This window comes from Corythoichthys intestinalis, chromosome 14 (genome assembly GCF_030265065.1).
Source record: "Corythoichthys intestinalis isolate RoL2023-P3 chromosome 14, ASM3026506v1, whole genome shotgun sequence".
Classification (NCBI taxonomy): Eukaryota; Metazoa; Chordata; class Actinopteri; order Syngnathiformes; family Syngnathidae; genus Corythoichthys; species Corythoichthys intestinalis.
Window position 1 is genome coordinate 48,487,597 of NC_080408.1, and position 14,816 is coordinate 48,502,412.

At 41.0% G+C, this 14,816-nt stretch overlaps 1 protein-coding gene across 2 annotated transcripts in view; it reads right to left on the reverse strand.

The window, feature by feature from the left end:
• Positions 1–14,816, reverse strand: part of LOC130930496 (rap guanine nucleotide exchange factor 4-like) — an 89,523-nt gene that overhangs the window by 26,983 nt on the left and 47,724 nt on the right. Inside the window, exons 1-3 of one of the 2 annotated variants that reach the window (XM_057858479.1) lie at positions 9,072–11,040; positions 2,602–2,674; positions 1,811–1,866 (exon numbers count right to left, since the gene is read on the reverse strand). In XM_057858479.1, the coding sequence (XP_057714462.1) occupies positions 1,811–1,866; positions 2,602–2,626 (81 nt within the window). In that variant the 5' untranslated portion in view covers positions 2,627–2,674; positions 9,072–11,040. Of the gene's footprint in view, positions 1–1,810; positions 1,867–2,601; positions 2,675–9,071; positions 11,041–14,816 lie in introns of those variants that run through there. The other variant, XM_057858478.1, reaches the window with a different exon arrangement.

A 14,816-nucleotide genomic window follows, 5' to 3' on the forward strand; every position in this document is an offset into this window, starting at 1 on the left:
GTTCATTCATAAACATGAAGGTAGTGCTGTACAGATAATGATATACTGGATATTGCCAAAACGATATAAAACTTTCTGTCGAGATTTTACATATTGTCTCATCACCATTTGTTGCTGCAATGCACATATTGGCCAGCAGATAGCTACATTTGCTACATTGATGGGATTAGCATTTTTTTTTAGCTAATCTGTTCATCCTGCCAACAGTATGTGAGTTATGCATGCAAGACAATTGAAAATAGCAACACATGCGTTGACATCCAGTTCATTTAAGCTGGGAGAACTGATTGTGAATGCTCTTCTTTTAGTGCCATTAACGGTGCTAAACGTCCATTCCATTTTGACTGGTTAGGACAAATAAACGACTGTTCCCAGTCGAAATGGATTGGACGTCTAGTGCCATCAATGGCAGTCAATAAGTTAATGATATTATGCTAAATTAAGAAACAGCAGTCTTAAAAGTCAAAACTGTTCATCACAAGTATTAGGCTACGTCTACACTAGGACAGATTTTTTTCACGGTATTTTGGCGACTATTTTAATACCTGTCCACACTTATGTTTAAGGTGCATTTAAGTCCTCCCCGCTTCTGCAAGGTACGCCTGCATTTGCGCAAACTTTGCATGCGTAGAAAGGAGCAGCCTCATATGTTATGTCAACGCCCGCACGGCTTACCTCTGAACCGGAAACTCATCACTCACCGGTGGCAAATTTAGAAATTACTACACCTTCTAGACTCATTATTTTGTGATCATTGTTTTTTTGTGAACGCAATTGAACACGCAGGAGCGAGAGTGAAGGGAGAGCACGCTCGGCTTTTACGAGCAGTCGCCAAGTTGTGATTACTTGGGATGTTACAATCGATGCTTAGTTGCGCTCTCACCACTTGGAAAATAACAAATAGAAGTATATGGTGTGACGCTGCGTATATTTCCTGGAAGCCGCAACCAGGAGTGCTTGTGAATAACAGTGGCGATCCTGGAAGCGGCGACAGTTTTGACAGGCAGGAATGTCATGGAAAAAAACCTGATCGCCTCTTTGACTGGGGGTACCACGCAGGTCACCTTTCAGGGTTTAATTTTATGTTTATATACTTATGTTCGGTCGGCATTGAGTTGGGAGGGGCCAGCCCCGCAGCTGGCTGATTGGAGACAACTTGGGAGATGAGCTCTGTAAAAAAAAAGCTAATCTCTGCATCATATGTGATGGGAGGACCACAAATGAGCACTGTATTGATATTATTGCGATGTAGTTTGAAGGTTCAAGAAAAATATGGAAAAGAAAAGAGGAGCAGAAATGCCACGTCGTGATCGTCCGCCTTCATTGCTTACGATGCTGTCATGCCATACTAAAAGTGGTGATTGCATGATGTCACTTCCTTAGTATCCAATTGTTCTACGAAGATATTAGTCAATATTAGGCGGCGGGTAATGTTACCCGCCTACGTTATCCGTCTAACAACTAATCCGGGTAATAGGCATATTAGTGTAGCCGTCAAAGCGACCCCAAACTTTTGGAACGGTAGTGTAAGTTTGAGATTTGTAGCATGTCAGTTTAATTTCAATTCAAAAATAAAGTAAGTGGGGGGGAAAGCTGTCATAATTGCTGTATACAGTAATTTTTCAACAAATAATTAAAAATGTACAGTATTACATAGTGGCATATCGATATTGTGATTAAAAATGACCCGATTTAGATATTTTTTCCCACCAAGTCAAATCTTTATTCATAGTTGTTTTGACACAAACAATTTTGTAAGCTAAATCAGCCCTGGAAGAGAAAATCATTTCTGTAAAATGGCAATGCTTACCTTATTATGAGTTTTGTTGGCAGAGTCGGAGTTCAAGTTGTCTTTGTCGGCAAGTCCTAAATAGATCAACACAATTCGTGAACACTTAATAGCAATTCAATAAAGTTACATGTTAATGGACTGTAGTGGTGACTTGACAGTAATAGACGTCCAAAGCATTTGGTAAAATGCATTGGACGTCTGTCACGGTCGGTGGTAAGTTGCTGCCATTCACAAAGAAATAAAAGAGAAAAATATAAATAAATGCTGCGTATTTAAAACAACAGCATGTATATATTCATCATCCTCTGCAAAGAACAACTACAGTATAGTCTATTTGTCCAGTACAATATGAACTCTTTGGCTACCATTGACAGTGCTAGTGCCAACCAATTAAAACTGGGAGGGCTGCAGCCAATGAATGAATGAAAGAAAAAGTTTATTTGCTGCCAACCCACCCAGTTCAAATGAGATTGGACATCTAAGAGTGGCAAACTCACCTAAATTCACAACAAAAAGATGAAAGGACCCAAATGATTGTTCGTCAGTCATGTCAATAGCACTGAAAGGGTGAAAGCATCCTTCCTTTTTTTTTTTTTTTTTTTTTTTTTTTTTCTCCAGAATTTTTGTTGTTGTTTCAGCAAGACTGGTAGTGGTTAATCATCATGGCATTTCCTTTTATTTAATTGGAAACAGAAGATTTAAGATATGTCTGATATTTGCATCTCAAGGCACCACATAACTATAAGTCCAATAAGTGAGCACATACAGAACAAAATCAGTGTAATAAGTAAATTAGTCTGTTTACTCACTGTCATTGTTAGAGCCGCTCTCCATTGCTCCATAAGGGGGGGCCAACAGTCCAGCAAGGCTCTGACGATGCTTCTACATAAAATGTAAGAACGCCAAATTACTTATTTGAAGAAACGTACCAGATTGAACACTTGTATATCCATTGGTGCAGTTCGATATGGAAAAAAATCCCCTGACATGATTCGGGCCATTTTATTACAATATAATATATGTTTAATTATTTGGTCATAAATTATCCAACAATCGTGACAGCATATCCTACACTCACTTGGCATCTGAATTGACATTAAACTGACCTGCCATAATGATAAATGTAAAGATATTTAATTATCTACTAATACTCATTACCAATGTTCCCATATCTGTCAAATTGTATGGTTTCGGCGTAATTTGTACAAGTGAGCACTGATTTTTAAATGTGTACGCCATACGTTCAAAATCTGTACGTTTTTCGTGCAGTAGGTTTTTTTTTCTCCGTTCGGATTTTGTCAAAGTTTCGGCAATGAGACAATGCGTGTTACAATGCGTTACTACGTTGTTTGAATGACGCGAGAGAAGTCAGAGACACTGAGAGAGAAGAGTGTTGTGACACTGTAGCAAACGCGATGCTAGGCTAGGTGGCTCCAATATTTCCTAACTGTAGCCGACAGCCTACAATCTACGCCTAGCTATCAAATGCTTATAGAACTACTTGCAAAATTACAGACGGCAGCGTTAATAAACAGCCGCCATTTTGAAACAGTAGACTTCTCAGAAAGGCTCTGTTGTAGTGAACCTTCCTAGCGAACTTAAGTAACTTTTCATCTAAAATACACCTAAATCAGCAAAATCTTGACTTGAATCTATCTTTAAATGATGAAACAGTTCTAAAACTTTAAAATGTCAAAAGTAGACAGAAGAGAACTGATGCAAAACAGTAGCAATTTTAACAACTTTAACAGTTGATTCACAACATTAAACGATTTCTAAACATAGCAAAGGTTACTATGTTTTTTTTTGTTTTTGTTTTTGTTTTTTAATGAAAAAAAAACCCATGAAAGGTGACACCAGTTACTTTGCCAAGTAACTAATTACTCTTACCTTCAGTTAACTGAGTTACTAATTCCATTACTTTTTGGGAGAAGTAATTTGTAACTAATTAAGTTACTAATTTGTAACTTTTAAAAGTAAGATTAACAAGACTGGTCATAAAAATGAAGTCTGCAGAATGAAAAGTGACGAAAGCGGAGATTTCATTCTGCCAATTTGTTGCCGGACGCAATTTGCCCGCAACTATTGCTGATCACTTCTTAGAATTAGCAAAAGAGATCACTCAAAGATTACATCGCGAAGTTAATTTTATAAATTGACCTTTTTAACTTATAATTGGACACACTAATGAACTACCTTCAAGTCAAACTGAATTGCGAGCTGAAGTGCCATGAAGTGCAGCCATCAAGACATAATAGAAATTGCCAAAAGTGCTACATACAATTATAATAAAAGTCACGGTTAAATTTTAGTAGTCATGATGTAGCTGAAAATATTGATTGTTCTTTGATTGCACCAGGTTATATGTTACAATATTACCAATAAATTCAAACTATTTTAAAAATTGAGTTTTATTTTAGTTTCATATTGCACGCTGTATAGAACATTGTAAAATTAGTCACCAATTTGTAAGGGCATACGTCACTATTTGTAAGATTGCCAACGGCCTCGGGTTGACAGGTATGTGTTCCCTTTAACCTGCGCGCATGCGCAATCACGCACTGCTTGCACATACTTATCGCACAAGAAAGTCTATGCAGCACACAAATAAAATTCGACAGAACGTATTGTAGCGTAACTAGGACTACTGTCAGCACCACAGTGATGTGTCCGTGTGACACACCCATTGGTGCATTCGATACAGCAATGCAACGCTCCTATTGGTGCCTTCGATACGGTACCACGACGGTCCCATTGGTGGATTACTATACCATTACTATAGTTGTGATAGGCTTGACCTGTGTGCGAACGAAGAAAAGTAAAGGGTGACAAGAGATATAGCCTCCTGTGCTGATTTACAGAAGCAACATTCAGCTGCCAATTTTTGCTAGCGCTACAGTGTTAAATAATATCTAATATTAGAACTGATATAATGTAGATAATTAGACCAACAAAATAGTTCTCTGTACCATTTTGCAGCTTAACTCAATGAGGAACTGGTGTCTAGCCAATAAAATCCAGTTCACTTATGCTACGCAGCCAATCATAGCATTGACAGTGCATATGTGCCCTTCACATTTGTGCCCTGGAAGTGCAGCGAAGTTAAGAGACGCAAATGCTAACTCCATATCATGGCAAAAGGAATGGGCAGTGATACCACACTCATCAAGCCAAAGTAAAAAAAAAAAGAAATGCGGTTCTTTTAAGATGGAATGGCTGTTGGAGTATGTGCAAATAGAAGAACAAGCTGTTAAACTGAGTGATATTTTTTCAGTTTTTTTTTTTTTTTTTTTTACCTGTCCTGTATAGCTGCTTAGACACAGAATAGGAATCTAGAGTGTCCTTATTGTCTGAACATTTTAATGTGGGAGTTTCATATACCCATTGTGGTTGTTTATTATGTTTTATTTATTAACTCACCCATGCCACAATTGGACCTTACCCAGGCCAACGCAGGACTCTTCCTATACTTAAAGCAGGACACACATATAACATACAGTGCCCTCCATAATTATTAGATTTATAATAATTATGTGTTTTTTAGATTCTAATAATTTTTTTTTCTAAATAATATGGGACCTTAATGGAAAAAAAGAGAAAAATCCAACCTTCAATACAAGTGCATTTATTCAGTGGGGGAAAAAATCCCACAAAAAGAAATAATTGTTTGACATCAAATAATGTGTGTCACAATTATTAGCACCCCTGGTGTTAATACTTTGTACTACCCCCTTTTGCCAACAGAACAGCACCTAATCTTCTCCTATAATGTTTCACAAGATGGGAAAAGACAGAAAGAGGGATCTTCAGCCATTCCTCTTTGCAGAATCTCTCTAAATCATCCAGAGACCTGGGTCCTCTCCTCTGTACTCTCCTCTTCAGCTCACCCCACAGGTTTTCAATGGGGTTGAGGTCTGGGGACTGAGATGGCCATGGGAGGAGCTGTCTACACGGCAACAAGCTGTTTGGGAGGCATGCACAGAGAAAACCTTTCCTCACTCACAATCATAAACGCAAACGTCTGGAGTTCGCCAAGCGGTATTGGGGCTTTAACTAGGACCGTGTGCTTTGGTCAGATGAGACCAAGATTGAGCTTTTTGGCAACAAACACTCAAAGTAGGTCTAGCGTGCCACGAAAGATGCGCATGCTGAAAAGCACCTCATACCCACTGTGAAGTATGGGGGTGGGTCAGCGATGCTGTGGGGCTGTTTCGCTTCCAAAGGCCCTGGGAACCTTGTTAGGGTGCATGGCATCATGAATGCTTTGAAATACCAGGACATTTTAACTCAAAATCTGTTGCCCTCTGCTCGAAAGCTGAAGATGGGTCATCACTGGGTCTTTCAGCAAGACAATGACCCTAAACATATGGCCAAATCTACACAGAAATGGTTCACCAGACACAAAATCAAGCTCCTCCCATGGCCATCTCAGTGCCCAGACCTCAACCCCATTGGAAATCTGTGGGGTGAGCTGAAGAGGAGAGTACAGAGGAGAGGACCCATGTCTCTGGATGATTTAGAGAGATTCTGCAAAGAGGAATGGCTGAAGATCCCTCTTTCTGTCTTTTCCCATCTTGTGAAACATTATAGGAGAAGATTGGGTGCTGTTTTGTTGGCAAAAGGGGGTAGTACAAAGTATTAACACCAGGGGTGCTAATAATTGTGACACACATTATTTGATATCAAATAATTATTTCTTTATGTGGGATTTTTTCCCCCACTGAATAAATGTACTTGTATTGAAGGTTGGATTTTTCTCTTTTTTTCTCATTAAGGTCCCATATTATTTAGAAAAAAAATATTAGAAGCGAAAAAACACATAATTATTATAAATCCAACAATTATGGAGGGCACTGAACTATACATCTCATGAACAACAGGATTTTTTGTCTTTTACATTTTAAAAGGCCAAATCAATCATATCAAGTAAATTAATGAAAATTGCCGCTGTAATTTCATCCTTTTAATAAGCCATGTAACTTGCTATGGTTCAAGGTTCTGAACAGGCGTGATACTGGTGTGAGGCCACAGCGTTCACATATGATGTTGCTCACAATGGTCCGCAGTGTGCTCAGGGCACTTGTGTGTCTGCTCAGACACATGAAAAACTAAAGGGAATATTGCGCAGGGGTTTTATCTTTCAGGCTCCTGTTTACTAAGTTAGCATGATGTGATAAATACATACCTGTCAAGTTGTACGGTTTCGGCGTAATTTGTAGAAGTGAACACTGATTTTTGAATGTGTACGCCGTACATTCAAAATCTATACGTTTTTCGTGCATTACGGGTTTTTTTTCTCTGTTCGGATTTTGTCACCGTTTCGGCAACGAGACAATGTGCGTTACTATGCGTTACTACGTTAGTTGAATGACGCGAGAAAAGTCAGAGACACAGAGAGAGAAGAGTGTTTGTTGTGGCGCTGTAGCAAACGCGATGCTAGGCTAGGTGGTGGCTCCAATATTTCCTGACTGTAGCAGACAGCCTTCAATCTACGCCTAGATATCACATGCAATTAGAACTACATGCGAAATGACAGACGGTAGCGTTGGTAAACAGCCCCATTTTAAAGCAGCAGACTTCTCAGAAAGGCTCTGTTATAGTGAACCTTCCTAGGGAGCCTAAGTAGCTTTTTATCTAAAATACTCCTAAATCAGCAAAATCTTGACTCGAATCTATCTTAAAATGATGAAACAGTTTTAAAACTTTCACATGTCGAAAGTAGACAGAAGGGAGCAAAAACGGGAGCAATTTTAACAACTTTAAAGGTTGATTCACAACATTAAATGACTTCCAAACATAGCAAAGGTTACTATGTTTTTTGTTTTTGTTTTTTTTCTGAAAAAAATGGGGGAAAAAAACATGAAAGGTAACACCAGTAACCCTCTTACATTCAGGTAACTGAGTTACTAACTCACTTACTTTTTGGGAGAAGTAAATTGCAACTGTAATTAATTACTTTTTAAAGGTAAGATTAACAACACTGGTCATAAAGATGAAGTCTGCAGAATGAAAAGTGACGAAAGCAGAGATTTTATTCTATTTGCCTGCAACTATTGCTGATCACTTCTCAGAATCAGCAAAAGAAATGTTCCCTGACTCAAAGATTGCATCGATAAGTTAATTTCATCAATTGACCTTTTTAATTTATGGTTGGACAAACTAACGAACTACCTTCAAGTCAAACTGAATTGCAAGCTGAAGTGCAGCCATAAAGACATGATAGAAATTGCCAAAAGTGCTACATACAATTATAACAAAAGTCACTGTTAAATTTTCAGTAATCATGACGTAGCTGAATATATTGATTGTTCTTTGATTGCATCAGGTTATGTTTCAATATTACCAATAAATTCATATTATTTTAAAAATTGAGTTTTGTTTTTTTTTCGTATTGGACGCTATATACAACGTTGTAAGATTAGCCACCAATTTGTAAGGGCATATGTCACTATTTGCAAGATTGCCAACGGCCTTGGGTGGACAGGTACGTAAATATGAATGAATTAATATTGATATTTGAAAGAATAGTGTTGTCTGTGTTCTGTGTGGATTGTGTGTTTCTATTTTCGATTGTATTGCATGCATTACTCAAGTATGGTTAGCAAAAGAAGCCAATTCCTCAACTGGCAAATGGAATTCCATCAATGTAGCAAGTCAGCGCAAATTGAGCGCCCTCTGCTTGTATGCATTGCAAGAACATCTCTAAAGCGATAATGACAATAGACATGTAAAATGTCAATATAAAAGTTTTATGTCGTTTTGGCAATATGTACTGTACAGCCCTAATTTCCATAATATTGTTGCCTCAAACGAATGACAGCAATCACAACAGACGCACATGCAACATGTTTCGGATCCTGACAAGCCTGGGACGTACGTATCTTATGCTATGCATCATCTCCCGCACGCTGATCAAACAGACACACAGACACCACTATGTCAAAACAAAGCCCTTTGTATAGCAGCCATCATTTAGATGCACGACTATTAGCATACAGTGTCAATCAGGTTAAACGAGTAGATGTATTTTTAAGGCGGCAAATTGTGTTTGCGTGTGTACGTTTGAGCACACACATCAGGTAAGTGATCCTCTGTGTCACGCCTGTCTTCACAAGGTCATTACCAAGCAACCCATGTATTCCTAGAGCACAAACTAAATAGAGGCAGCATCTGCCAGGGTCTGTGCATACACAAAAAGCCCTCAAAAACAGTATTTTGTGAGAATAAACTGAAGAAAACTACACCAAAAAAATAGCTACATCCAATAATTCAGACTCACCTGAGTAATCCACCCTAAATTTGTTTAATACTGGAAAACTATACCCTAAAGAGCTCCCCTTCGCTCCTTTACAAGTCACACACGCCGTCTGTTTGAAGCATGCACTACACGAGCGCTTCTCCTCCTTTCTCTCTTGCCCGTTCTCTCTCTCCTGCTGTGACCGAGCCAAGAACCCCAGCACTTTTCTCTCCCAGGTTACCACAGTGATTCCGGTCTTTCTATTACAGAGCTACACTAGAGGTTCAAGAGAAAGGAAAAGGGGTAATGAGGGTGAGGATGATGGAGCCAGAGGCAAGGAGACAAGAGAGAGGAAGTAAGGAAAATAATTGTAAAGGAAGGAAGTACAATATGGGTCAATATAGAAGCATGAATTTCACTCACAATCAGCTACTTAGCAAAAAGTCCTACATTTTCACAATTTGTTTATTCACGTCATTTTGTTTGAGTGAGAATGGTGCATCAGTGTTGCTTTCTATTCTTCTTCTCTTCAAACAAACACATGACTGCCTTCCTCCGGTCAGTGGAACACACACGCAGCAAACACAAAGAGCCTTTTTCCGCGACGTGAATAAGACTGAAACCAATACAACCTCAGGCCGCGATTCCTGCTTGATGTCCTAAAATAGGCGGCGCAGTAGAGGACTCACTGAGTGCACTTAGACTGATAAACACTCACAATGCTCACGCCATGATAATAGAACACAACTACCACTTAAAAATAACATGGTAATATTTAATATACTGTAAATATATATACAAACCTCTAGTACAACTACTAGCTATTCTCGCTGCTCTTGAAAAATATTTTGGCAAAATTGCACACAAGAAGTACACTTTGAACCTTTTGGAGCAACAAAAAAAAACTCCCCATTGATTCACATTCACAATGAACTTCGACCCACAAACAAATCCTCATTGGCTCATTGTCAATATAGTATTCACTGTGTTAGTTAGAAAGAATATCTATACTGTATATAGACATTTATATCTAACACCCACCAAGGTGGTGGAACATGAGATAAGATCCTGTGGGACTTCCAGATACAGACTGAAAAGAGAATCGTGGCCAACCAACCGGACATTGTGATCATGGATACGCAGCAGAGGATAGCCACTGTGATCCTCAGTGTTAGCAAGATTAGGGAAAAAGGAACAAGTGAAACTTGAGAAATATCAAGGGCTCAAGGAAGAGCTGGAGAGAGCCTGGAACGTGAATGCAACAGTCGTGCCCGTGGTCATAGGAGCACTGGGGGGCATGTCCCTCACACTGGAGAAGTCTCCCTACAAGCACCCCCTCGTTATCGTTTTCTTGATTCTGATTTTTCCGATTGTGAAGCTGGCCCCGATTTAGTTAACTCCGACTCCGATTCCAACCCAGATTTTGATTGTATTTTTTCACCCTCTCAGTTTTTGTCTCGTCCCCCACAGTCCATGTCCCCTTCCCAGCCTTTTTTCCCGGACCCTTACCTGGATTCCCAGTTGGCCATCCATACTGGATCTCCTTGTACTGGCCTCCGGGGACACCCAGGTAAGGCCCGCATTTCCTACACCCCTCCTTCGATTTCACCACGTAACGTGCTACCTAGTCTAACAGAGAACACAGTTCGGAAACCACGGCGTGCTCGCCCACGCCGACGGCATTAGGCCCGTCACTGCTCCACGGCTTCAAGTTCCCGCGCCGCCTCCTCAGCCTGAAAGTTACCGCGCCGCCTTCTCCGCCCCAAGTGACAGCGCCGCCTCCTCGGCCTCAAGTTCCCGCACCGCTTCCTTGGCCTCAAGTGCCCACGCCGCCTCCTTGGCCTCAAGTGCCCACGCCGCCTCCTCGGCCTCAAGTGCCCGCACCGCCTCCTCGGCTTCAAGTGCCTGTACCAGCCCCACGCAGTCAAGTACCCGCGCCAGCCCCACGCAGTCAAGTACCCGCGCCAGCCCCATGCAGTCAAGTGCCTGTGCCGCCAGACGACTCCATGCCCGCGCCGCCAGACGAATTCGCGCCCACGCCGCCAGATGATTCCATGCCCACGCTGGCAGACGACTCCGCTGCGGCTCATGTTCCAGCTCTTCACCACGACCATGTCGCTGCTAGTCCCTCTCATTGCCTTGACGACGTCGTTGCTAGTCCGGCTCATCACCTTGACGACGTCGCGCCCACGTCGACAGGTCTCCTGCCACGGCTGGGCAGCACGGACCACTGCGCCAGCCGACCACGTCTCCTGTCCGGACCACGTCTCCTGCCACGACCTCGTCTCCTGCCACAACCTCGTCTCCTGCCACGACCTCGTCTCTTGCCACGACCTCATCCTGGACGCCCGCCCAATCGACACGTTCAGTCGCCCCACGTCTAGTGCCTCGGACGCCCGCCTGATTGACCCATTCGGTTGCCCCATGTCTGGCGTCCAGGACGCCCCCCTGACACACCTGTTGGGTTCTAGGTTCCCTCCTCTAGGCCCCCTTCCACCCACCCTTCTGGGGTTTTTGCTTTCATTTGGAATGTCTGGGATCCGCCTCTTGGGGGGGGGGGGGGGGGTCTGTCATGCCTTGTGCTGAGTTTTGTTAGGATTTTGCCCTAGTGTTTCTTGTCTACGTGATTACCCACTGATTCCATATGTTGTTGCCTGCTCATTTTGTCTTGACCAATCCGCTGCCTCTTGTACCACCCACCTTCGTTACCCTTTGTCTGTGTACTTAAGCTCCTAGTTTGTGTTCACTTCTTGTTGGGTCATTGTCAATCCAAGTGTCTATCCTAGTGTCTGTAGCTCTGTCCAAGCCCTCGTTACCATTTACTGTAAGTAAGTTTTGCTCGCCAATCTTTTGTTCTTCTTGAGTTTGGTCTGTACTTTGCTTTTTTGGACTTTTGTTCATTATTAAAACAATTTTGAGATCACCGCCACCCTCAATTGCCTCCCTGCCTTTGTTTCCCTGCATTTGGGTCCTCCTTGGCCCCTGCATTGTGACAGAACTTCCGAGAAACAATACCGATGTCACTCTCTATGAGTTTCAAATTTGGTTAAAATCGGGCCATTTCTACTGCAACCCGATTTTTTCGATTTTCGATACTTATTGGGGGTACATTGATACAAAAGCTACCTAAGAACACTAGCAAACACTTAAAAGGGAAGTTCAGAATTTTTGACATATTCTTAATCTTCGAGTTAGCGGGGGTTTAATTGAAAGGTGGGGTTGATTTCGACAAATTCCGTGCAGTTAATTAGTTAGTTATTAGCTTCAGGGCTCCGGAGTGGCCAGGGTAGCGCGAGTCAATGGGCCTGTCCTAGCGTGCCAATAAAAAATAACATATGCACGCATGAAAATCACCGATGACCCATGCAATCAATAGTGTTGGCTATGTTTTCAGGATGACGTTATTAAAACTTACTGTTGCATGCCAATAACTGTAGTATGAACAGCAACATTTGTAATACAGCAACTCTGTTGGTAACAAGTTGCAGAGTGGATTGATATTTTTTCCACCGGTATGTTTATGTCGTAACCAGCAGCAAGTATACACAGTTGTATTGTTCCTCGTTCTTCATAGGGAATTTGAGGAAACTCATTTCCAATTTCATCTGTCTGTTTCCACAGCCTCTAAATGGACGTTTCACTATGTTGCCTTTCTTCAGTCAAGACTCTGTAGACTGATGCTGCATTCGAGGAAGGTTGGAAGTCGAAGTTTCCACCCTCCAACTGTTAAATATATCATTGGAAGGTCACTTGGAACTGGGAGATCCTAGTCGCGAAGTCAAAAAAAAGTACCCCGACTTCACGAGTTGCTTCTATCAGACGTCACTCAACAAAATGCGCTGCCCATTGAAAAGCAGACCGTCAATAGTAAAACCAAAGAAGACAGTTTACTGTGTTGTCCATTGAGCTTAGCCATTGTTTTTATTCCACTATTTGATCGCTTACGAGAAGGCAGGTTTGCTGGAGGTCAACATGTCCTTTGATGGGCAAAATAAAAACGCTTGGAACGCTTTGAGGTTGCAACTAGTACCATCCGAGTGGGATAGGTGTGACTTCCTACCTTCCTCGAATGCATGAGCACAAGTGGCCAAAGCACTCCTCTCTATTGTGGTCACATTAGACATCTAGAAAAATAGTCCAGCAGAATTAAATGAATTACGGCAGTTTGGTGTGACATTGTTTCGGCCGCGTGGGTATTTATTTTGAACAACGATCAGCATTTTGAATTTATTTGACTATGTTAAATCTGTCAATATTGTTTTTTATTGGCATGCCAACAAAAGACCATTGACTCACGCTAGCTTATCCACTCTGGAGTCCTGAAATTAATAAATAACTAACCAACTGCGTTTAATTTGTTAAAATAAACTAAATTAACCCCCGCTAACTCGAAGATTAAGCCTAATGTCAAAAATTCTGAACTTCCGCTTTAAAGTACAAATGTGTAAATTTTCAAGAAAATTGGTCGAGCCTTTTCGCAATACATAGGGAACGAACAAAAACACTAAGCACGCACACCCACACAGACTTTGGCAATAATGGCATCCAATCCATTAGTACTGGCAATGAATGATCATGTTACAGTGCCATTGGAAGTATCGACGTCCAATCCATGGAAAGGTCAGGAATCGATCGAACCCATGGATTGGATGTCTATGCCCGTCAATGGCAGCTAACAAGGACGTTTTTTTTTCTTTTGATTTTTTTTTTTTTTTCAGATTCAAATGTGAAAGAAAAATCCAATGTTCTTTCTATTCCATGTCCCCAATGTGCGCTCAAAGCAGTAGTAGCGGGGTCTCTGTGGGCCTCCTCTTTGAGGTTTGGCCTCCCTGAGGCTTCTCCATTCACAAGGTCGCTTGTCCTTGGCAGAGCAGCTGCTCTCTCACTATAAATTCACTGTCACGATTCAAGAGGCTGAGAGTGGCCAACCTGTTTGTTTTGTTTTCATTTGAAAAGCAGAAGCTGTAAATCAGTGCTTCACAAAGGGACAACTATGGTTGGATCGTACCGTAATATCACACCATAATTGTGACCCCGAGTTGAAACTCATTGGCTTTCATTGACAGTGATAGACAAACTAGGTTTAAAATAATAGATATCTAAAATTACATAAAGGAAATGATAAGCAAATACATTAATAAAAGGGAAAAAAATATATTACAACACAAATAACTACCAAAAATGATTAAGAATTCTAGTGTCGGTGATAGATATTTTTATTATATATATGGCGGAAAACACTCAGGTGACTCGAAGTTCCGCACTGAGACCCCCAATTTGGCCAAATTTCAAAACTGCCCGATATACACGTGTGATACATCATTGGAAAGCTTAATTAAAATCTCAATTTTCTGGGGGAAGAATTTTTTTTAACAGGAGGGCATTTTTTAAAAACTTTTTATTTTTTTAAACAGCAGAACCCTAACTGGAGGTGAGAGCCCGCTAGAGCAGAATTAAAGACGCCATGATTTCAACGAGATATCGCATACTACCTCTTTTCGATCCAAAAACTCCATGTAGCATGTATCACCGAGTGTCAAGACACAGCTGTGAATGGCCACAGCCGGATTTTTGGTGGATTTTATGGGTGAAACATGGTAATATGACAAGGGTCGCGATGCAGAAATCGCAGACATCAAGGAATGGTTGAGATGTTCTTTTTCATATATTTACCCTTTTAAAGTTTTTTTTTTTTTCTTTGTTTGGATCGTTTTTTTATCATCTAAAATATTGGGGGAAATGCGACCGTAACGAAAAAAAAATACAATTAAGAAATAGTTGTGAGGT